This window comes from Pristis pectinata, chromosome 6 (assembly GCF_009764475.1).
Source record: "Pristis pectinata isolate sPriPec2 chromosome 6, sPriPec2.1.pri, whole genome shotgun sequence".
Lineage (NCBI taxonomy): Eukaryota > Metazoa > Chordata > Chondrichthyes > Rhinopristiformes > Pristidae > Pristis > Pristis pectinata.
Window position 1 is genome coordinate 48,455,743 of NC_067410.1, and position 25,297 is coordinate 48,481,039.

General features: G+C 40.9%; 1 protein-coding gene and 1 long non-coding RNA gene across 2 annotated transcripts in view; both read left to right on the forward strand.

Moving 5' to 3' along the window:
* Positions 1-12,884: 12,884 nt before the first annotated feature.
* Positions 12,885-20,589, forward strand: LOC127571118 (uncharacterized). Its single transcript, XR_007956445.1, has 3 exons — positions 12,885-12,899; positions 13,122-13,258; positions 20,541-20,589. It is a non-coding gene; the product is annotated as an uncharacterized LOC127571118 (long non-coding RNA).
* A 49-nt stretch (positions 20,590-20,638) lies between these two features.
* Positions 20,639-25,297, forward strand: part of dnah1 (dynein, axonemal, heavy chain 1) — a gene marked incomplete at its 5' end in the record, with an annotated part of 293,077 nt that continues 288,418 nt past the window's right edge. The window contains 3 exon segments of the mRNA XM_052017691.1: positions 20,639-20,740; positions 23,416-23,488; positions 24,199-24,373. Coding sequence (XP_051873651.1) covers positions 20,639-20,740; positions 23,416-23,488; positions 24,199-24,373 — 350 coding nt within the window.

A 25,297-nucleotide genomic window follows, 5' to 3' on the forward strand; every position in this document is an offset into this window, starting at 1 on the left:
AAAACTACAATGCTGTTGTTAGTTAAGTGCTCTTCCTTTAACCATCGGTATATGTCTTAATTCTATTTGAGGATAATTTTAAATGAAACCTTTTTGTTTTTGAAACTTGTCAGACTATCCAGTTTGCTTGTCCAATCCACGTTTGCTGTTTTGATTGACTGCAAACTTGGATGGCCAGTAAGGTAAAGCTTATTATGATTAGAGCTGGCCAGTTTTTCCCTTACATGGTAGATTTGATCATTACTACAAATCAGATTCATAAAAGATTTATACCTTAGTACACCACCAACATGCTATGAAAGGGAGCAATCTTTAATCCACAACTCCCCACCACACTAGACGGTTAGAAACATAAATGAATAGGAGCAAGAGTACACCACTCAACCCTTCAAGGCTGCTCCTTCATTCAATACAATCATGGCTGCTTGTCCATCTCAATACGATGTACCTGTTATTTCCCTACATTCCTTGATGCCTTTTACATCTAGGAATTTATCCATCTTCTTCTCAAAAATATTCAGCACCTTGAAGACATTTCAGAGGGTAGTGAATCTGTGGTAGAGAATTCCACAGATTCACTACCCTCTGAAATGTCTTCTCCTCTTTGTCCTAAACGTCTTAGCCCACGTCCTGAGACAGTGACCTCACATTCTTGGCAGCCAGCCAGGGGAAACATTCTCCCCATATCCCAGTTGTTCTGCCCTGTCAGAAGTTTATGTTTTAATTGGACCCCTTCTCATTCTTCTCAGCTCTAGTGAATACAAATACAGTCAAGCTTAATGCTAAGTGTTTGTAGTATTCTCTGTTTTTATTTCAAGCTTAGTCAACTTAATTTCTTCTCATATGGTTGTCACACCATCCCAGGTATCAGTCTGGCCAACCTTTGCTGCACTTTCTCTATAGTATTTATACCTTTTCTTAACTAAGGGGGCCAAAAACTACACACAATATTCCAAATATTATCTTACCATACATAACCCTGTAAACATCCTTGCTCCTGTATTTAAAATCACTTGCAATGGAAGTGACTTCATAACTGTGCTGTACTTGCACGTTTGCTTTCAATAACTGTTATACAAGGATACCTACGTCCCTTAATACTTCCCAATCTAACACCATTTAAATAATACACCACCTTATTGTTTCCACTTTGTATCCAGAGTGGATAATTTCACATATATCCATGCGACATTAATCAATCATGTTATCTCATCCTTTATAAAAGCCTCTAGCATTTTCCCCTTTACTGATGTTAAGATAACCAATCTGCAGTTTTCTATTTTCTCCATTTTTAAATAGTGGAGAATGTTTTCTCCATTTTTAACCACCCTCTAACCTGCAGCAACTATTCCATGATCTATAGAATTGTGGAAAGTGATAATCAAAGCACCCACTATTTCCATGGCTACCTTCTTTAGCATGCTGGGATGTAGATTATCAGACTTGGGGATTTATTGCCTTCCTGTGCCAGTAATTTCTTCAGTGCTATTTTCTTATTAATACTAATATCATTTAGTTCCTCACCATCAGCTTCCTAGTTCTGTAAGTTTACTTATGTTCTCTTCTATGAAGACAGAACCAAAGTATTTCTTTAATTATTCTGCCACTTCCCTATCTTCCCCTTGTTTCTGACTTTAAGGGACATACACGACTTCATTAATCTTTTTCCTTTAACGCTCTTTTAGCTGTAAGTCTTTACAGTTCACTGTTATGTCCCCTGCAAGTTCAAACTCATACTCTATCTTTGCTCTCAATCACTTTCTTTGTCCTCCTTTGCTTAAATATAACCTTCTCCCAATATCAGGCTTGTAATTTTGTTTGGCAATCTTATACGACTTCTCTTTGGATGTAATACCTAATTACTCGTGTCAGTCATGGTTCATACATTTTTACACCAGGCAGGAATATCTAACTATTGTTCCTGCATTTGTTTCTTAAATATTAACCATTGCTTCTCTACTGCCATACCTCTTAATGAAGCTCTCCTCTCCAATCTATTACAACCAACTCACTCCTCCAATTAGGTTTACTACCCTAGCTTTGGATTGAACTACTTCACTTTCCACCTTAATGAAGAATTCTATCATGTTATGGTCACTCTTTCCCCAATGAACCCTGCTCACCAAGATTATTAACTGAACCTTTCTTGTTCCACAATAACTAGTCTAAGATAGCCCCTTCTCTAATTGGCTGCTCAACATTTTAATCCAAAAAGCCATGCCAGAATTTCTCTTCCACAATATTATTGCTGATTTGATTTGGCCAGTCTAAATGTAGATTAAAGTTCCCCATGATTACTGTAGTACTCCTATTATCTGCATCTTTAATTTCCTGTTTGATATCATCCCCTCCATCATCACTACTATTTGGAGGCGGAAAGACTTCCACCACTTTGGTACTTATTAACTCCATCCAGACTGATTCCACATCTCCATTTTCTGAACTAATATCCTTTCCCACAATTGCACTGACTTTATCACTTGGTAAGAATGTCACCCCACTTCTTTTTCCTATTTGCCTGTCTTTTCTAAATATGAAATATCATTGAAAATTCAGCTCCCAGCCTTGTTCAACTTGCAGCCATATCTCCATAATGGCAGTTATATCACATCCATTTACATCTACTTGTGCCATTAATTCATCCATTGATTCATCCATCTATCTAATGAGCACCCTTATGTTTATCTTTTTAACATTTTTTAAAGATGTTAACATAACTATATTTGTCATTTCCATTTTTTTCTTGCCTGGACCCCATTTGGTTATTTCTTTGTTTATTTGCATTCTTCTATTTGTTGGCTCTGTCCTTTCCTGACACAACCTGGCTATCCTTACTCCAATCATTTTCCTGCTCTGCTTCCTTATGGTTCCTCTTCAGCATTTTAGATTTTCCTTCATTGGGAGCAGACACCCTCCCAGCCCATCCTTCACAAACCCTGCTCCAACATTATATTTAGTTTAAAGCTCAAATTTTGCTCCAGGCTTGTTTCAGGTACATTCTGTCCTCAGTACTGATGCCAGTGCCCCACAAATCGAAAACCCTCCTCTCTCCAAACGTTGAGCCATACATTTATCTCCCTGATCCTATTAACCCAGTTTGCTCGTGGCTCAGATAATAATCCAGAGGTTATTACCTTTGTGGTTCTGCTTTTCAATTTAGCCCCTAGTTTCTCAAATTCTCTCGCAGAATCTCTTTCTTATCCTACCTGTGCCATTAGTACCTATATGAATCATCACAACTGGATCCAACCCTCCCACTCCAAGTTTCTCTCCAGCCTGGAAGAAATGTCCCTCACCCTGACAATAGACAGGCAACATAGCCTTCAGGTCTCTTTCTCCTACCACAACCACATTCCTTGTAACTCCCCCCACTTGAAAAGCTTAATGTACCATGGTGCCAAAAATCAGACACAGGCCAGAAACCTTAGCAGTTTATGAACAAAATTCCTTATCAGCTTGGGGTGCCTATGCCAGAGGTGGTGCTATACATAAACTTAGTTGCATTGTTTTTGACTATTTGAATCCAAACAGCTTCAGCTACAGCTGCTATTGTAATTTGTTTTCCCACATTAAGGTGATTGTCTCTGGCAAATATGATTAGCTCTCCTCCATTCAATCATATTCTACCCTCCCTAAACACTTGGTCCCTGTAATTATGGCATTAAACTTCACCATTTAAATCTTGCTTTAATTAATACTAGATTGTAGTTCCTGTAATTTGTTTTTAAGGTATTTTTGCAACACTACAGCAACAAATTACATTTATATTGAACCTTTAAGAGAGCATAATGCTTGAAGGCACTACACAGAAGTGGACATAGAACAGTACAGCACAGGAACCGGCTCTTCGGCCTACAATGTTGTGCCGAACTAATTAAATTAGTAACTAAACTCCTAACTAAACTAATCCCTTCTGTCTGCATAATGTCCATATCCCTCCATTCCCTGCACATTCATGTGCCTATCTAAGAGCCTTTTAAAGCCTTTATTGTATTTGCTTCCACTGTCACCCTTGGCCATGCATTCCAGGCACCCATCACTCTCTGTGTAAAAAAGCTTGCCCTGCATATCTCCTTTAAACTTACCCCCTCTCACCTTAAATGCATGCCCTCTAATATTAGATATTTTGACCCTGGGAAAAAGATACCAGTTGTCTACTCTGTCTATACATCTCATAATCTTATAAACTTCTATCAGGTCTCCCCTCAGTCTCTGCCACTCCAGAGAAAACAGCGCAAGCCTATCCAACGTCTCCCCATAGCACATGCCCTCTAATCCAGGCAGCATCCTGGTAAACCTCTACTGCACCCTCCCCAAAGCCTGTTATCAAACAAAAATTGTTACCAAGACATAAAAAGAGATGTTAGGCTAGATGACCAATAAAGCTTTGGGGAGCATGTTAACTTTGTAAAAAGAGCTAGAGAGGGTTGGAGAATTCTGGAGTATGGAGCCTTGATAGCTTGAAGGTATGGGCTGCCAATAGTTAGGTAATTAGAGGAATGAAAGATTTTGGAACTTGGTAGGGTTGAATGAGACCACAAAGAAAGTGCAGCATGGCACCGTGGAAGGATCTGAAAATAAGCATGAGAATTTTAAAATCAAGGCTTTGCTTAGCGAGAATTCAGTATAGGTCAGAAAGCACAGGTGTGATGGACGAACAAGTTGCGATATGAATTACAATACAGGGACCAGACTTTTGGATGACTTCATCTGGGTGAGTAAAGTCAGCTAGGAGTGTATTGGGTCTAGAGATACAATAAAAATGGGTGATGGTTCAAATAGCAGATTAGCTGAGGAAGGGGTGGAGTCAGATGATATAAAGGAGGTGGAAATAAGAGGCTTTGACAGTGGCATGGATACATGATCCAAAGCCTGAGATAAGGTGCATTATATCACCAAGGTTACAAACAGCCTAGTTTAGTTTCAGAAAGTTGCCAGGGAGAGTGATGTAGTCAGTGGCTAGGGAATTAAGTTTTGAACAAAGTCTAAAGATGATTGATTCTGCTTAGTCAGTCTCATAAGCAGTCTAACAATTCAGAAATATAGAAGGAGTCAAGAGAGGTGCAATTAGATCAAGCTGGCCACAGTCAGTGTACATGCAAAACTGATGCTGTGTTTGTCACAATATTTGATAATGTCACTATGTTTGGTGAGAATTAGGAGAGGGCCAAGAATAAGGGGATACCAGAGATAATAGTATGGCCATGGAAAGGTAACCAATGCTGCTGATTCTCTGTCCATAGCTAGATAGATCAGGCCAGAACCTAAAATCCTCAGCCAATAACTAGGCGCGCAGAAAATTTAGGTGGAAGTCTCCTCTCCTAAAAGATTATCATTGCTTCTGAAAATTTCCTCAGTTATCTATGTAAGTTGCTTTCTCTTACATCAAGCAATCTGCTGGAGGAAGTCAGCGGGTCGAGCAGCATCTGTGGAGGGGAGGAACTTTCGCCATTTCGGGTCTATTGCAGTGTTTTGATCTGAAATATTGACAATTCCTCTTCCCCCACAGATGCTGCTCTATGGGCCAAGTTCCTCCAGCAGCTTGTTTGTTGCTCCAAATTCCAGCATCTGCAGTCTCTTTGTGTCTTTTCCTTACATTGCTCCTTGAATCACATGTTGAATCTAATGATTCAAGTGTTCCTTCCTGTAGAACCTAGCAGCACTAGAATGTGATCAAATATAATTACCTTTTGTTCCCTTGTTCTTTAGTTCATAAACCAACTTTCTGAAGTCACCCTGAAAGAGAATGGACATTTTATTCACAATACATATTGTTACTGCATGAAGTGCCACAATTGTCCCACCTTTTTCACTTATTGTGAATTAAATCATCTCTGTAGTAAAGATTATTGACTTTGGCCTTAGGAAAATATTCCAATATTGTATCTAGAATCATGTTTTCAATCCTATTGTATTCTCTTTTGGGCTTCTTAGTTGAGATAACCTGTAACATTTGTTCCATCTGCACATCCACCTTATTTAACTATGTTTTTTGATTTGATCTCACCACCTGACATAACAATCAGTAGCAGATGTTTAGTCAGTTTTAATTCCTAAAGGCCCCCCATCCCTATGCACGGGATATTTACTTTATCTATCCTGTACCTCGAAGAAATATTAATTTCCTAGTCAAATTTGTCCCTGTATATTTATCCAAACCATGTCATTATTTGAGTTGGGTCTCTGTGCTTCCTCACACACCAGTGGAGACTTATGAATCTCTAATTATATTCCTCATTTTCTGTCTGGGTAGTCTACAACCCAATGGCATGAAACTGAATTCTGCATTTCCAGGTAACCTGCTTCCCCTCTGTCCCTTTTCTCCCTCCTCCTGATCTACCCAGTTTCTTCCAACCTCCCCCCACCCCAACCAACCTGCCGTTTCCTTCCCCTCCTCCAACCACTCCACCTGTCCATCACCCACACACTCCTCCCTCTGGTTCCCCTCCCCTACTGTTCCCATCTGCCCACTCCACCTCCCTTTCCTATCAGATTCCATTATCTGCAGCCCTTTGTTCCCTCCACCTATCACCTCCCGACCTGTCATAGAGTATGAAAACAAGCCCTTTGGCCCAACTCATCCATGCTGACTATGTTGCCTAGCGAGCTAGTCCCATCTGCCTGTGTTTGGTCCATAGCCCTCTAAACCGCTCCTATCCATGTACTTGTCTAAATGGCTTTTAAGTGTTGCTAATGTGCCCACCTCAACCACTATTTCTGGCAGCTCATTCCAAACATGTAGCACCCTTTGTGTGATGAAGCTGACCCTGATGTTCCTTCTAAATTTCTTGCCTCTGATCTTAAACCTATGCCCTCTTGTTTTTAGTATCCCCTCCCTGGGAAAAAAGACTATGTGCTTTCACCCTGTCTATGCCCGTCATGATCTTACATACCTCTATCAGGTCACCACCACCCCCCCCCCCCCCAACCTCCTACATTTAAATCACTGTCACTATCTCCATTCTTCCCTCCTCCATCTGCCCATCACCCCTCCTCACATGGATCCACCTATTGCTTGCTAGCTCTTGACCCACCCCTTCCTCCCATTTCTTTATACTGACTATCTCCCCTCTATCTTTCAGTGCAGATGAAGGGTCTCAAACTGAAACGTTAACCATCCATTTTCCTCCACAGATACTGCTTGACCTGCTGAGTTCCTCCAGCAGTTTGTTTTTTGCTATAAATCACTACTATTAGTCGTCAGATTCCAAGCATTCAACTTTGATGTATTTCTTAATGTTTAGTATTTCATGTGGTTTGTGAGATGCAATTAGCTAGTCATTGACCTCATCTCTTTTCAAAAAATGCAACTTTCTTGCATTTGTGCTTATCTTGGATCCTTTGTAGGGCCACCATCATGCATGATGTACACATAAGTAGTCTGGCTTCTGTTCAAGCCATCACTACACTCTCAACATCTGTGCTAGTCTAGACATGGTAAATCAAGTATCAAAAGATTGTTATTCAACTGGATTTAATGATTTTAAAAATGATTTTAAAATTATTTTTGTTTTCATCAGAACTTGGGATTTTGTTTTGGCGAACAAAATTGTTATTAATTTCATTTCTACTTGAGATATGATCTGAAATTGACTTGTTTCCCTAGTTATATCCCTTACAATTGGAACATACCCTTAACACTCTTAGTGTGCACCATTGAGTCTTTTGTGAAGGGAGGAAGTGGAAAAATGAAATTGTTGCATGCAGAGGCTTCTATACCCTACAATATTTCTCCAAACTGTTAACAAGAAGTCTGCTTAATATCTTAATGAAGCAATTTCCTCAGGGTATAAATGGATAAATATTTGTTTTAAATTTCACTGCATTTCAGCATTTCCTTTTGACGTCTTGTTCCGAACAAAATAAAAAACTCCACAATGTTTCATGATAAATTTCACCAATCTGGTCAAGGCTTGTTCTTATCCCAACAGTCATTTTCTAAAGGAAAATACGCTTCCTGCCCCCTCACCAGCCCAGACTGTTGCTTCTAATATCAACACACTGCAGTCCAAAACCAGACCATCTAGACTCAGAACTACTCATGAATGCCCTTCACAGTCCTCTCTAACCTCAAATGAACAAGCATCTAGCAACCATGCTACAAACCCACAGATGGAAATGCATTGGTATATAAGGGCAGCGAATGCAAATAAAAGACAAACTAAGGGAATGCACAATGATGATTAGTCAACAACTGTCTGTTTTGATCCTCATTTGTTTTATTATTCATTTATAGGGACAGGTGTTGCTGAGGCATTGCTAGTACTTATTGCCCATTCAGGTGAGCCACCTTCATGAACTGCTGCAGTCCTTCTGGTGAATGTACTCCCATAACATGCTACAAGGGCAGTTCAGAGCCTGGATTTTTTGCGGTAGGTTGATCATCTTCTGAATTTCCATAGCCTTTCCACCAGAATCAGAATTATCATCACTGACACATGATGTGAAATTTGTTGTTTTGCAGCAGCAGTACAATGCAAAGACTGAAAATTACCATAGATTACAAAGTAAATAAAAAGGAATAATGAGGTAGTGTTCATGGGTTCATGGACTGTTCAGAAATTTGATGGCAGAGGGGAAGAAGCTGTTCCTAAATCATTGTGTGTGGGTCTTCAGGTTCTTGTACCTCCTCCCCAATGGTAGTAACGAGAAGAGGATATGTCCCGAATGGTGAGGGTCCTTAGTGATGGATGCCGCCTTCTTGAGGCACCGCCTCTTGAAGATGTCCTTAATGGTGAGGAGGATTGTGCCAGTGATGGAGTTGGCTGAGTCCATAACCCTCTGCAGCCTCTTGCAACTCTGTGCATTGGAGCCTTTGTACAAGGCTGTGATGCAACCAGTCAGAATGCTCTGCACCGTATATCTCTAGAAATTTGCAAGAGTCTTTGGTGACATACCAAATCTCCTCAAACTCCAAACAAAGTAGAGCCACTGGCGTACCTTCTTCGTGACTGCATCAATGTGTTAACAATCAATGTGTTACCATCAATAAGACATGTCAGATGGAATATTCTCTATTTACTTGAGTGCGGCTCCATTAACACTCAAGAGGTTTGATATCCTCTCTACCTAAACATACACTTGCTCCACAACTAGTGCACCGAGCCTAGTGTATAGCATTTATAAAATGCATAGCAGTTACTCATCAAGACTATAATGATAGCATCTCCCAAATCTGAAAACCTTTCTCAACAAGAACAAAAAATGTAGTAGGCACTTGGGAACATTATTACTTTTAAATTCTCAAGTCGCACAGCGTTCTGCCTCAGGAATACATCACCATTCCTTTATTGCTGTTGGGTCTGTATTCTAAAAGCTTACCTTCATTATAGGAATACATTCATCAGATGGACTACTGCAGTTCATAAAGGTGGCTCACCTGGATGGGCAATAAATGCTATTCATGTCTCACCAAACACCTGTTCCTATAAATGAATTATAAAACAAATGAGGACCAATTAAGCTTCTGACAAATGGTGATTCTCCAGGATATAAATGGTAGAGGACAGCAATGGTAATGCTCTTGGATATTAATGTTAATTGTAAACCTCTCTTATTGGAGATGATCTGTGTGTGGTACAAATGTTTCTTCTTGCTTATTACCCCATGTCTAAATATTATCTGAATATTGCTACATGCATGTGTAAGACACATAGGATGTGTAAAAATGCTTGGCATGATGATTTGCTTTGTTCTGCCTTTCTTGATTTGTGTGGAAGGGGGCTCTGAGATAACGAGTAACAAAGGAATGTCAATGTGGGATTATATCAAAATGGTTTCTATTTATTTGTTCTCGCTTGTGGGTAGTAAGCATCATTGGAAGCTAGCAATTATTGCTCAGCCCTATGATGAAAAACATGGGACCTTGAAGGGTTCTGACCCGAAACATTGACCGCCTAGCCTGCTGAGTTCCTCCAGCATCATCGTGTTTTTCATCTAGATTCCAGCATCTGCAGTCCTTTGTTTCTCATTGCTCAGCCCAAGCTGCCTTTGAGGATGTTGAAGGGTCACCTCAATGGCCTGCTGCCATTGGCATTGAGGAAACTTTGTTATTGTTTTTATGGCGGCAGCTCCAACATAGACAATAAGTGTGTCCACAAAAGAGAGAAAATATATTTCCAAGTGAGGACTTTGTGTGTCTTGAAGTTTACCTTGGAGATGTTAGGTTGCTTAAGTCGTAGCTACCCTTATCTTGGGGTTTAGGCTGTTAGTTTTCTTTACAAAGGACAGGAACTATTAACAAAATGTTGCCATCCATTTGGTACAAAGTGGGCACTACAACTATTATCTCCATGGTGGACTGCACTGAAGGTTCAGGGGGTTTTCTTGGGGGTGGCACTGCAGTGGTCTGTTTTATGTTCTAATAAGACTCTTAGGGGTCTCTGGTGCTGTAGAGAACTTATCTTGAAAACATTACTTGTGCCTTTCTTGCAGTGAAACAGCTTTATGAAATAAGGACTGAGACCCTTAGTGAAGCATTGGGAGCTTACAATATGCTATTGTACCCACAGCAATAAAATATGTGGTCCAGGTCATTTCCTGAATGGCATTGTTGTAGGAATTGGACAATTATAATGTCATTGAATCTCACAGGGAAACGGTGAGACCTCCAAGCAAAGGTTAAATTAATTCCAGACACTATTGTGGCACTGTAAACTTGTTGCAGAATGGTGCTATGCTCCCACTGCACTTGGGGATGGGCTGCTACCTTGTGAATCATGAGCCAAAGATTGGGATTTTTATCTTAACCTCAGGGTGTGCCCTAATAATGCATCCAGAGTGCCTCTTTTCATCACTGTATGTTGCCTTCTTCTTCCTTCTACTGTTACTGTGTGGTAGGCAAGGACTGAGATCTCATGATGCCAGATTGTGGAGGATATAATAACCAATGAGTTCTTATGATCACATGACTGCAGTCATAAGTCTTTTCTGCAAAGCTGCTAGGAACTTGAACTGGAGTGAAGAATAGTGTTTAGAAGGACTTGCCCTTGAATCCCAAGGGCTGTCCACCTATCTGGCACAGTGTTTAAGTTTGGTGGGAATAGCTACCTGCCTCAGGGAGAAAAAGTCACGTAAGATTCTCAGCATCAACTATAAGGATCTCCTTCTGAAGGGCACACACTTACTACACATTCAGTGAGTGACAGGCTTTCATGGTGACGAAGGGCCCCAGGTTAAGAAATAGAGGCCAGAATCAGGGACAATCCATGTGTTTATGCTACCCTTTCTCTTAACAATGAAGAGGAGAAAAAATCCTCCTCAGTAGACAGCATTAGTGACATGCTGTGCAAAGTGGTTGAACTACAAACTGCTAAGAGGACAGTCAGGACAAAAATTACCTCCACCTTTCCGGGCAGAGCAATGCCATCTGAGGTGCATTGCTGAAGTTCTACCTACAGAACGTGGCAGATATCTGTTACAACAGAATTTGAAAATGTTAGGCTCCTCAGGCAGATGGAGGATGGATTGATGCTCCCAGAGAAACCTTGCAGAAACTTTCCAGAGCCTTTCTCCCCTTCCTCCATGCTCACAGGCTGTAATACTCAACAACATTCAACCACGTACTGCACAACTGTCCAGCAATGACCATTGTCATCAAGATAGTGTCGAAACAACAATCTTTAACATTCAATGTCACCACCATTGCCAAATTCCCATCAACCTCCTGAGGGTTATAACTGATCTGAAATTCAACTGGACCAGCTACATAATTACTGTGGCTTACAGAAATTGGGTATATTGCAGTGAGTGACTTGCTTCATAACACCCCAACATCTTTCTACAAGGCATACCAGAAGTGCAATGGAATACTTCCATAGCCTGGTTGAGCACAGCAGCCTCAATACTTAAGAACCAACTTGATTCAGAACAAAGCAGCTTGCTCAATTGAGTTGAATTTTCCACCCCAAACATTACTAGTGCACCTTGGCTTTAGTGTATATGATGTATAGAATGCACAGCAAATATTCACACAAGCTATTTTAACATTTCTCAAATCTACCATCTCAACTGCCCAGAAAGGGCCACAGGCACAAGGAAACATCTCCACCTGCACGCACTCCTCCTAATTCCACATCATCCTAACTTGGAAATACATCAGCCTCTTTTGGTATAAATCTTGGAACTCCCAATCCAACAACACTATGAGAGTACCTCGGCTAAGTGAATGATAATGGCTCACCTGTAAGGGCTATTAGAAATGGAAAATAAATGCTGGCCTTGCTATACCCGCAAAAATTGACTCAAATATTCTTGCTGTTCAGAGCCAATTTGATTTTCTGCCTGCAGTTTGCACATGAACTTCACAGGAGCAAGTTGAGTGGTGCAATGGCAACTGACGTTCTCCTTGCGCCCTCTGTGGCCTTCAAACGTATAAAATCGCGAAGAAAAGTTTCATTCTGCGCCGCGGCGATTCAGCTTTATGCGCCGCACAGTTGAATATCCGTACTTGTATGCTTACTCTATTTCAAAACCTTGTATAATTTAAAATATCTTTTAGGTTCTTTTTTCAAGAGGAGATTTTATACACGCGAACTGAAGCTGCAGTTTATATTTTGCGAGCGAACCCCGCAGTTCGGACCGGGGTTCATCCTTCCCGCCACTTCCAAAGCAACATTCGGGGAGGGAAGCGTCACTTCATCTACAAATGTGAAAGAATAACTTGTAACTGAACAGCTTGAATGTTTAGAAGCGCATGTAATAGTATTATCTCAATATTTTCTACAATACGAGTATGTCCAGAAGACACTGCTATGGTTTGGCTGGGAGGTACTTTGTACACCGGGCCCCTCGAGAGAGATTGGTGCCTGCTGCCTGGTAACGGCGTGGCACTCGGTTGCCAGGAGACGCGCGGCCCGACAACGGGGATTCCGAGGGATCGGTAGCCGCCGGGAACCAGCGTAAGTGCGACTCCACTGTTTATTGGGTTTATTTCTCTCTCTCTCACTCAGACAGCAACACACACTCGCTCACACACACACTGACTCGCTCTGCATTCAATCATCGACGCTCAGAATCGTAGAGTCATCACAGAAACAGGCCCCTCGGCCCACCCAGAACCCATCTATACTAATCCCCTTTACCAGTACCTGGTCCATAACCTTCCATACTTCTGCGATTAGGTGCTCATCCGGATGCTTCCTAACTGAGAAAGAAAGGACTGCAGATGCTGGAATCTAGATGAAAAACACGATGATGCTGGAGGAACTCAGCAGGCCAGGCAGCATCCGCGGAGAAAAGCAGGCAGTCAACGTTTCGGGTCAGGACCCTTCTTCAGACCCTTCTTCGTGTTGTTCATACTGACTGAAATCTCTGCCTCCACCATCCACTCGGGCAGTGCGTTCCAGATTCCAACCACCCTCTGGGTGAAAATGTTCTTCCTCAGATCGTATCCCTTTCCCCAAACCTATGTTGTCTGTTTTTAGACAACTGGTATGGAAACATTTCCTACTTAAGAGATTAAACAAAAATGTGGACCAAACTTAACTAATGAGGTTAGTTAATGAGGTTGAACTAGCTGGAAGAGGAATAAAAACACATGGAGTGAGAGTACATTCCAAAGGTCCACATTAGTCATTAAAACAAAACAATAACATGATCTGAATTGCCCAGCAAAATAACAAGTCAAAGATTGTTATCACAGCTAGGCCATTATTGAATATTGAATTCACTTCTGGCTATTATGTCCAAGAAGATTTCATATTGTATTTTCTCATGACATGGGAAGCCATTGGGCCCATTTAGTCTATGGTGGCTCCCAGCAGTCCCAAATTTCCCACTCATTTTTCCCCTCCAATGCTCATTAGCTTTCCGTGATTTTTTTCTGTCGCTCATGTCTATTAGGGATAATTTACAGTAGCCAATTAACCTACCACCCAGCATTTCTCTGGAATCAGGAGGAAACCCACATGATCACAGGGAGGAAGTGCAAACTCCACATAGTTAGCACCAGAAGTTAGGATGAAGCCAAGATTGATGGAGACAATAACACTTACTGCTATGCCACTGTGCCAAAATTATAAGAGCTGGTCATTGACTTCAGAAAAGTGGGTGGTGTACATGCACCTGTCTACATCAACAGTGCTGAGGTTGAGAGGGTTGAGAGCTTCAAGTTCCTGGGAGTGAACATCACCAATAACCTGTCCTGGTCAAATCACATGGATGCCATGGCCAAGAAAGCTCACCAGCGCCTCTAATTCCTCAGGAGGCTGAAGAAATTCGGTTTGTCCCCTTTGACGCTCAAAAACTTCTATCGATGCACCATAGAAAGCATCCTATCTAGATGCATCACAGCTTAGTATGGCAACTGCTCTGCCCAGAACTGCTAGAAACTGCAGAGAGTTGTGGACACCATCCAGTGCATCACGGACACTAGCCTCCCCTCAGACTTTGTCTTTACCTCTCGCTGCCTTGGTGAAGCAGCCAGCATAATTAAAGACCCCACCTATCTGGGTCATTCTCTTTTCTCTCCTCTTCCATCAGGTAGAAGATACAGGAGCCCGAGGGCACGTACTACCAGACTTAAGGACAACTTCTACCCCACTGTGATAAGTCTATTGAACGATTCCCTTATACAATGAGATGGACTATGACCTGACGATCTACCTTGTTGTGACCTTGCACCTTATTGCACTGCACTTTCTCTGTAGCTGTGACACTTTACTCTGCACTGTTATTATTTTTACCTGTACTACCTCAATGCATTCTGTACTAACCCAATGTAACTGCATTGTGTAATGAATTGACCTGTACAATCAGTATGTAAGAAGTTTTTCACTGTACCTCGGTACAAGTGACAATAATAAATCAACACCAATACCAATTTAATCCATAAATTAATTGAAAATTTCTGTTCAGTCTGCAAGGATGACCCTGGGCTTCCAATTTAGTTCTTCATTTTTATCCCACTCTGACCCCTCTGTGGCTGCCTATGCTGTTCAGTGAAGCCCAACACAAGTTTGAGGGATAGCACTCTTTTTTTTTGTCTAGGCATGTTTTAGCCTTTGGGAGACAATTCAAAGATATCAGATAATTCACTTTTCCTGTTTGTATCAGAACTGGAAAGTTCTGCTGCAAGGTTATCAATCTGTAATATTAACTCAGTTTTTCTCTCTACACAGATACTGCCTGGTCTGCTGGGCATTTCCAGCATTTTTCTTTTGGTTTCAGATTTAGCACATAGAACAGCACAGCACAGGAACCGGCCCTTCAGCCATGATGTCTATGCACATGATCCATATCCTTCCATTCCCTGCATATCCATGTGTCCAGCTAACAACCTCTTAAATGCCACTATCATATCTGCCGCATCACTACCCTTGGCAGCCCAGTCCGGGCACCTACCACTCTCAGTGTAAAAAAAACTTGCCCTGCACATCTCCTTTAAACTTTCTCCCTCTCACCTTAAATGCACTTCAGCAACAACTCTGATTTGCTTTTCACAGCTTCATGATCCCATGTCTAATTTTTTTCCCTCTAATTGTCCTCATTTATCTATTAACCAGAAAGCTCTGTAAACCAGGCAATCCTGTCTTCACCCAGTGCAACAACTTTTCTCCTATCCAACACTCCCCTTGTGCTCTGCAACTCAAAACTAACCCTTTTTTCTCTCTTCCCAAGTCCTGATGATAAATCTTCAACCTGAAGTGTTAACTCATTTTCTCTTTCCACAGATGCTGCTTGACCTGCTGAGCTTTTCCTGAATTTCTGTTTTTAATACAACTAAGTCACAAAGAAAATCTTCTCACACTCATTATTCCTCTTACTCAATCATCCTATCACCCAGTCTTCCATTCACACACTCTTCCTCTCACTCACCTACCCTTCCTCTCACTCACTCACTCTTTCCCATTCACTCACTCTCCCTCCTCGCTCATTCACTCTTCCTCTTGCTCACTCACTCTCCCTCCTCACTCACTCACCCTCCTCGCTCACTTGGTCACTCTTCCTCCGTCTCATTCACTTACTCACTATTCCTCTAATTCACTCTCACTTTTCCTTTTATTCACTCATTCACTCTCCCTCCCTCTCATTCACTCACTCTTCCTCTCACTCTTTGTCTCCCTATCTCTCTGACTTTTCTCACCCCTGACTATGCCTGGATGCCCTTTGGATCCGGGTCTGACCTTGGAGACAAAGTGTCGTCAGAGACTTTCCTTTTTTGGGGAGACATTGGCACCAGGAAGGACAATGCATCATTTCAAATGAAGCTGTCCAACTAAGTGGCTCTATGCCTCCAGCCCCCAAATCTGACAGGTTTCTATGTTTTAATGATAATTTTTGTATTTGGCTGTACATATTTCCATTAGAATTTTGACCAAGATCCCCAAAATTTCCACTGTAATTTTGGTGAAAGCTCCCAGAATGGAAACTGGGGAGATCCAGAAGCCGCACCAACACCTGACCCGTTAGTTCACTGGGGTGGGACTGGTTCTGGTACGCTAGTCTCCAGGAGCTCAACTGAATGGGAATTTAACACTGTCCATGTTGTATCTCAATATGTTTCTACTGGTTCTGTCCATTCAATGATATCAAACAGCACAACAGTAATTGTGAATGGCAGAGCAAAGAGAAATTAGAATATCATTGCATGTAAGTAGAAGCTAACCTAAATTTATGGAGACACGAGAGACTACAGATGCTGGAATCTGGAGCAAAAGATAAATTGCTAGAAGAACTTGGTGGGTCACGCTGCCTTTGTGGAGGTGAAGGGATGGTCGACATTTCTGGTTGAGACTCTGCATCAGGAATGAACTTATATTACTGTGGGAAAAAATGAGTTTTGAGGAATATCAAAAGTACCCATTTGGAAGTCAGAATAAAAAAACTTCTGGAGGAGCATAAACTGATGATATTAGGATGTGTATGATTAAAACAGAAATGACTTTTCTGTGGAGTTAAAGAATAACAGGAAAGAAAGTGGAGGAAAATGGAGTGAGCATCTTGTCAAAAACTGCAAAGTCTGGAATGGTAACAATAAAATTTAACAGAAAAATCTGTATGGTGAGAATGGAACAGAAATCGTACTCATACCATTTACCTATTCCCATTTCTATTACCTTTTAGCTGACTTCTTTCTTCCAAAACCATTGGGTCACACATCCAAGGAATAAGCTTATTCCTCAACTCTAGGCATAAACTGTAATTTTGTAGAAAAGACTCAGCGGAAGCATAGTTTACTAATCTGAAATTATTTTGAAAATTAAGCAAATAGAGTATAATTTACAGAATAAATTCCTTTAATAGTTGAGACATGGAATAGAAGAGCAGGGAAGTAATTCTCAATCTGTATATAGCACATATATAACCTTGTCACTGCACTACATGAAAGAAATGAATTCCCCACAGTTCAGAATGGAGTATGAATGCTGGTGTTGGGCATGCTGAGATGAGTGGTACAGCCAGTAAGTGCTGAGCTATGTGAAATGTATAACATTCTTGACAGGCTAAATACCGTGCTATTTCTGTTGGCTGAAGTTTCTAGACAAGGGTTCATAGTCTCAAAACAAAGAACTTATCTCAAAGGAGAAATGTCTTCATCCAGTGGATGATAGTGGTGAATCTTTCCAATCCTCAACCCAGGAGGGTTGTTGTGGAGGTTCAGTTGCTGTGTACATTCAAGACATGGATCAACAGACTTTAGTTTGAATATTAAGGGGATCAAGGAATATGGGGTCAGTGAAGGAAAATAATAAAGGGTTAGCTATAATCCTAGTGAAGGGGGAGTAGACCGATGAGATAAATGGCTTCTTCCTGTTTTGTGTTATCTGATACGCTCTGCTGCACTTTTGAAGGGTCAGAAATCATTAAGGTTGATGGATTGAACAAACACAATTAATATTTTAATATCCTACCTCTGCTTATTCCACTATATATTCTTCACTATCATTAACATTTTTCTTGGTACTGTACTTAAGCTGCACCCTCCCCTCATCATGATTATGTCCTTCTACCTTTGTCATTGCAGTGGATCCTACCCATCCAGTACCCTTGCTAAGGAACCAGTCTCCTTAGGCTGGCTCCTTAGCAAGGAGAAAGAAAGATGTTATGCCACTGCAATTGGTACTTCCAGCTCCCATCCAGGCACTACACAGAAAGTAGAGGATAGCTGGAAATACAAATTTCACATTGTGGGACACACGAGTGCATTGCAACCAAGTCAGAGTGCTAGGCTAGCTTGTGCTAGATCCCCTGAGAATGAGGACACAGAACAGTTCTGCTCCAGGTCCACAGTTGAGAAGCAAATGAAAAATCCTCATTCACTGCCCTGCCTTTAAGAAAGCTTGTAAGAAACTAAGTGTTACATGAATAGCACCTTCTATTAAGGTATCCCCACTAGTTAGGCATTTACACATGGAACAAGAATAGGAGACTAGACATTGGTGTCTCAAGGGAAGACAGCCAGAGTCAAGTCCATAGCACTGCAGTTGACTCAGCCTAAACAATGGAAATAGTATGGACAGGAGAGCTATAGTGATACAGATTACAGGGAACTAGGGAGGATATTAAAGAGCAGGACCTCAGAGGCCTTGGATACTACATATCAATGAGTACAGAAATAGGCTAATAGTGCAAACCAATGTGAGTCTGTGCAGGACTGAGGGCTTTTGGTTCTTGGGTTATCGACATTAGTTCTGGGGAGGTGCGACCTATACAAGGAGAACAGCTTGCATCTCAGCAGGACCAGAATCAATATCCTTGTTGAGATATTTTCCAGTGCCACTGGGGAAGGCTTAAATTAGCTTGGCAGAGGACTGGAAAATTGTTGATGTGTTTAAAAAGGGAGTTAGAGATAGATTGAATAACTAACTACAGCCTGACATCGATAGAGGGCAAAATGTTGGAAGAATCCTCAGGGATAAAATTATCAGCATATGTAGCAACCCAGGCCAATCAAGGCCAAAAAGCATGAATTTGTTAAAGGAAGGTTTAATGCCTTTGAGAAGTTAATAAGGGGTTGATGAGGGTAGAACATTTTGTATAATTTACATGGATCTAGCAAAGCATTTGACAAAGATCCACATGGCAGTTTAGTCAGGATAATAAAAGCCCATTAGATCCAAGGAAGTGTGGCTCAGTGGCAAAAAGCAAGGGACAAAGGAAATTTAAGTGGTTGAAGTTTGTGTGCAGTGGTGTTCGGTGGAGCTCAGTATTAGGTCCCTTGCTTTGTGTGGTATATAGGAATGACTTGGGGTCAAATGTAGGATCCACAATTAAGAAGTTTGCCAGTGTTACCAAAACTGGAGCTGTGATTGATGGTGAAAAAGAAAGATTTAGGCTATGGGAAGCTATCAATGGATTGGTTAGGTAGGTACAAAAATGGCAAGTGGAATTAAATCTGGTAATGCATGGGGGAAAGGCAAGGAAATACACAATAAATAATAGCATACTGGGAAGTATAAACAAACAAGGAGATCTTGGAGTGCATTTCCACAAAGCCCTGAAGGGGGTAAGACAGGTAGATTAAGTGGTTAAGAACTTAAATAAGATATCTAGCTCTATTGGCTGAGCTGCAGAATGCAAGAGCAGGTAAGTTTTGTAGTATTGTACAAAAGGTTAGTTAGGCCACAGCTAGAATACTGTATTCTGGTTACCACACTACAGGAACGATATGACAGCTTTGGAGAGGCTTGAGGAGGTTTAAAAGCTGGAGAATAGTACTTATGAAGAGAAACAGGTTTAGGCTGGCATTTTGTTTTTCTTTGGAGTGTAGGAGACTTAAGGGAGACTTCCTTCAGTGAAAGACTGCAATGGACTGGATAGATTTTTATGATTGACTGGCAGTTCCAAGGTCACCAGCTTTTTTTGGATTTAAATTCATATCTCAAGATCATAAGTCCAAGCCTCTGATTACTAGTCCAGTGCTATGCTATTACTATAAAGCATGCAATTTTAGCAGAAGATTTTCAGTGAAATAACTGAGAATATATTTGATTTTCCAGTTAGTATGTTCAAGAGTCCCACAAATTTAAGAACTGCAGGTCATGGACCTTACTAATATCTGTATAATAGACTAACCAATATTCACATTCAAATACTTCTTAGGAACCTTTGCTAAAGGCAATTGTATCTTTCCATCTTTCCCAATACCCCAAGGTGAAAAAGGACAGGAAGGCAAAGGTTATGGACAACCATTCATTGTTATAAGTGTACGCATTTCAGCAGTCTTGTACCAATACTGTATTCTTTTGATTACAGAATCATGGTGCTAGTTGGCTGATCATCATTTACCTGCCCTTTCCACACCTCATTAATTTTTAAATTTTTAAAAAATGTATCAATTTGTTCTTTAAACCTATTATAGGGTGTCCCATTAATGTTCTATTATCCTATTCTGTTTTAAAAGAAATTCCTAAACTCTCCTTTTGTTCTTTTGTTGTTAATTTTAACTTTTTACTCTTTTAAGTTGGAAATGAGTTTTCCTATTTACTTTATTAAAACTTCTTATAAGTTCAGACTCCTATCACTGTTCCACATTCTTGTGTCAGTATTGTTTGTTAAGATAAATTATATGACAATAATGTCATTGTATCTTGTTTCAGTTGTTGGGTTCTGATAAAGAATGGAAGCAAACAATAGAATGCAAATCCCTCCCAGGAAGAAATTGAAGCCATCTAAACCAAACTTACTAGATTCTAGAACTTCAGTGAATGAGGAGCAGTCTGCCAGGAAATATCCAAGTATCACGGAAAGAGGCTTCTATTCAGACATCCTTGCTTCAGGGGCATTAACTATTCTAGGGGTAAGTGCCATGAATGTCAGTCAATGTCCCTTATGGTGAAAATCACATCAATCATGATGTTGATTCAACAAGTGACTAGTAGAACATAGAACATACAACAGTACAGCACGGTGCCCGCCCTTCAGCCTACGATGTTGTGCAGACCTATATAAACCTTATCCACATTCAATCTATCCCCCTCTCTACTTCACCTCTCCCATAACCACTCTATTTTCCTTTCATCCATGTGCCTATCTAATAGTCCCTTAAATGACCCTATCGTATTGGCCCCTACCATCACCCCTGGCAGTGCATTCCAGGCACCCACCTCTCTCTGTGTGAAAAAAACCTACCCCTGACATCGCCCCTGAACTTTCCTCCACACACCTTAAACGGGTGACCTCTAGTATTGGCCATTGCCACCCTGGGGAAAAGATGCTGGCTGTTCACTCTGTCTATGCCCCTCATAATGTTATATATCTCTATCAAGTCTCCTCTCATCCTCCGTCACTCCAAAGAGAAAAGCTCTAACTCGCTCAACCTCTCCTCATAACCTCTCCAATCCAGGCAGTATCCTGGTAAATCTCCTCTGTACCCTTTCCAAAGCTTCCACATCCTCCCTATAATGTGGTGACCAGAACTGAAAACAATATTCCAAGTGTGGTCTAACTAGAGTCTTATAGAGCTGCAAAATTACCTCTCAGTTCTTGAACTCAATCCCCCAGCCAATGAAGGCCAGCACACCATATGCCTTCTTAACTGCCCTATCCACTTGGGGTGAGGCAACTTTTGAGGGATCTATGTACTTGGACCCCAAGATCTCTCTGTTCCTCCACACTGCTAAAAATCCTGCCATTAACCATTAACTAGTAAATACACTTTACCTACCCGCACACACCAATAACCCACACTATATTGGTTGGGTAATCTATTTTGTGTGGGAAGGTGAGGGAATATTGAGAGGTGAACATCACAAAATGTGAGTGCTCAGTGGTATCTACTCAGCACTGGGCAGCAAAGGAGAAGACTGCAGAGATTTTAACACTTCCTTCATGGTAAATGGTCAGGAATTGGAGAGGAGCATCAATAGAGCTGTACATTGCCCAGTAATACAAATGTTACATATTGATAGAAGTTTGCCAAGTTACCGTTGACCAGTTACAACATTGCATTATGAATGTACTCTGGGGAAGCACCAAAGACCATTGAAAAAACAATGGGCTGGACTATGCAACACTGTTGGCTAGTAGCAATATGCATGTTGGTGCATTCTGCATTCTCCACTTTGGCGCTACAGATGGAATGGAAGTCAGATGTGAGTAAATCTGACCTCTTGCTTCCCCTTGGATGCATGATTAAGTCCGGGTTGTTCCATAATGTCCTGAACCTAGGCGTCAATTACACTTTGTACTGGTATCTTCAGTTTTATTTCAGCCTCTGGGGGTGGGTGGAGGGAGTGGGGGGCACAGAGCATCAAGTGTAACCCCATTCATTTGAATGGTGTTCACTACCTTCAGCAAATAGGTAAGTATAGTTAATTCTTATTTTAACTTTATTTTCATTAATGTTTTCAATTCACTTCTATAACAAATATTTTTACCGAATAACAATACCCTTGTATAAATCAATATCTGGGCTTACCAGATTACCTTGACTTGAATTAACATAAAGATCCATGCTCAATTCCAGTAAAGGTTCTTCAGCCAGTCCCTTCCTAATTCTGTCAGATAATGAGTATAATTTGCCAAAATCAACAGTAGCTGAATCTTGCTGCCACCATAACAAACTGCACTCCAATCTGACAACTAGACAGTGGAAGTGGAGAGGAGATTTCCCCTGGCTGGTGGTGTCAAGAAACCAGGGGACACTGTTTCCGGATGCAGGGGAAGACATTCACCACTTGCGACGTATTCCATTTTATCAAAGGTCTATAGCATCAGAGGCAGGAGGATGTTTGAAATTGTGAAACCACTGCTAGAGAGCTGAGACACGAGCTGTGTATATTGTATATAATTCATTATGCTGGCAGTAAGATTCAGCTTTGGTTAATTGCTGCAAATTATACTCACTATCCAACACTATTTGGGAATGACTAACTGAGGAAACCTTACTGGGTCTGGGAATAGGTTTTCCTTTAACCTATAGTGCACTCAGGACTAGTTACCCTTGTCTATCTGTATCATTGGGAAAGTCTGGAAGAGTGAGATGACCTGTGTCATGATTAAATCTGTAATTGCCTTGTATATTTAAATATGTCCACCTCTTATACAGTACTAGTTCTTTATATATAGGGGAACTTGTGTTTTGGATTGTGACATTAACTGTAACTGCTACTTTACCACAATTACCTTTAGGACCATATCACAGGGTTAATCACTGTAACAATGCATGCAGCTTCAGCTAAGATTCAATTGCCACTAGAGCATATGTTTCCCTACCCTCTTAGTCTGAGTAAATTATGTGATATCACAACATAGGATCATAGAAAATGAATACAGTACACCCAGTGTCTTAAATAATAGCTTACAATGGTTTTGCCTGGAGTGACCAGTCTTTGTATTTGGACAGAAAAAAGCATGGTTCTTAATCTACTTTTAACTTCATAAATGCTGAGCTTCAGTTTTATTACAGTTATTTATAATTGTTTTTGGAATTTCTTTGAGTCTATAATGTATTGTTTTACTTTCTTTTATTAGAATGTTCAGGAAGGCCCCAAAGTAATACAGCACTTGCTAAATCAGTCAGGCCAGGAACATTATACTCCTGAAGGTAAGAACCTGCTGTTGATTGTGATTCAATGGAAACAAAAATAAGGAGAATGTTAAACAGGTCGCTATTCCACTGTTTACAACAAACCTTGATAGCAATTAGTATGTAGTGGTTGAACAAGTATTAGGTTGACCACTATAGTTCAGTTTTATATCTAATGTGGTTTTTCCAACTTACTTTAATTACCTTCTGATCTGGAGCACCTGGACCATGTTTTTTCTTCATCCCTTTCTTGCTTTAATGAAGACTTCAGCCCTCTGCTATTATCTGTCAGTTTGCAACAAGGTTGAGGGTAAAACTAAATGCTTCCGTGAGTACTGTGAAGCATTTATATAAAGAACATTATCTGAGTTGCTCCTCTTTCTTCTCTCTTGCATGGTTCATGGATTTCATATGAATGTGAAGCTGAACTATAGTCAATAGAAAGAGATTACCAAGATGTAAAGGATTTGGACAACCTAATTCAAAATGAGCCAATTCACAATATTTAATATGCAATTCACAACATGGAATATTCAAAACCTCTTTACGCATAGAGTGATACAACACAGAAACAGGCACTTTGGCCATGCTGGCTATCAAGCACCCAATACTAGTTATTTTATTTGCAGAAATAGCTTTTGTTTGCAGAAATGATGCTATTCCCTGTTTTGCGGAGTCTATTGAAGTTTCCTTATCTGTGCCAAACAACAGTTGTGCTCTAATTTCAGTATCTGCTTTCCGTGGGCCTGAGGACATTGTGACACATCTGCAATCGCAAGTGTACGGATCTGATACAGAACTTCATACAAGAACAGATTTTACACTCAGATCCTTTCAGCCAAAAGTGCAAATTCCATTTCAAGTGGCTCCTGGACAACGACCTCGCAAACTTGAGATTGAAAGGTAATATCCTCTATTTCCATAGAACCATAGAACCATAGAACCATACAGCACAGAACAGGCCCTTCGGCCCACCATGTTGTGCCGTCCATCAAACCACCCTCACACTATCTAACCCTTTCCTCCCGCATATCCCTCTATCTCACATTCCTCCATGTGCCTATCCAACAAACTCTTGAACCTGTCCAATGTATCTGCTTCCACCACCACCCCAGGCAGTGCATTCCATTGCACCAACCACTCTCTGGGTGAAAAAACCTCCCCCTGACATCTCCCCTGAACCTCCCAGCCATAACCTTAAAGCCATGCCCTCGTCTGAGCATTGGTGCCCTGGGAAGGAGGCACTAGCTGTCTACTCTATCTATTCCTCTCAATATTTTATATACCTCTATCATGTCTCCTCTCATCCTCCTCCTTTCCAGTGAATAAGCCCTAGCACCTTAAGCCTGTGCTCATATTCCATACACTCTAATCCAGGCAGCATCCTGGTAAATCTCATCTGCACCCTCTCCAACACCTCCACATCCTTCTATAATGCAGCGACCAAAACTGAACACAGTACTTGAAGTGTGGTCTAACTAGAGTTTTGTAAAGCTGCATCATCACTTTGCGGCTCTTAAACTCACTGTTGTATTTCTTGTTACGACTTTAGATATCATCTAGAAGATCTATTTCTGCAACTTCTATAAAAGCAAAATGCTGGAAACAGCAAGTCGGGCTGCATCTGTGAAACAGTTAATGTTTCAGGTCTGGGACCTACCATCAAAGAGAGAAAACAAGCTAATTTTAGGTAGCAGAGAAAGTTGTGGGGGGGGAGCGGTGCTGGGGGGAGGAGGAATAGGTAGAACAAGGGGAATATCTTGGTGAGATCAGATGACTTGATGTGACTGTTAAGTAGCATTTACGATCAAATTAAACTCCTTTGTT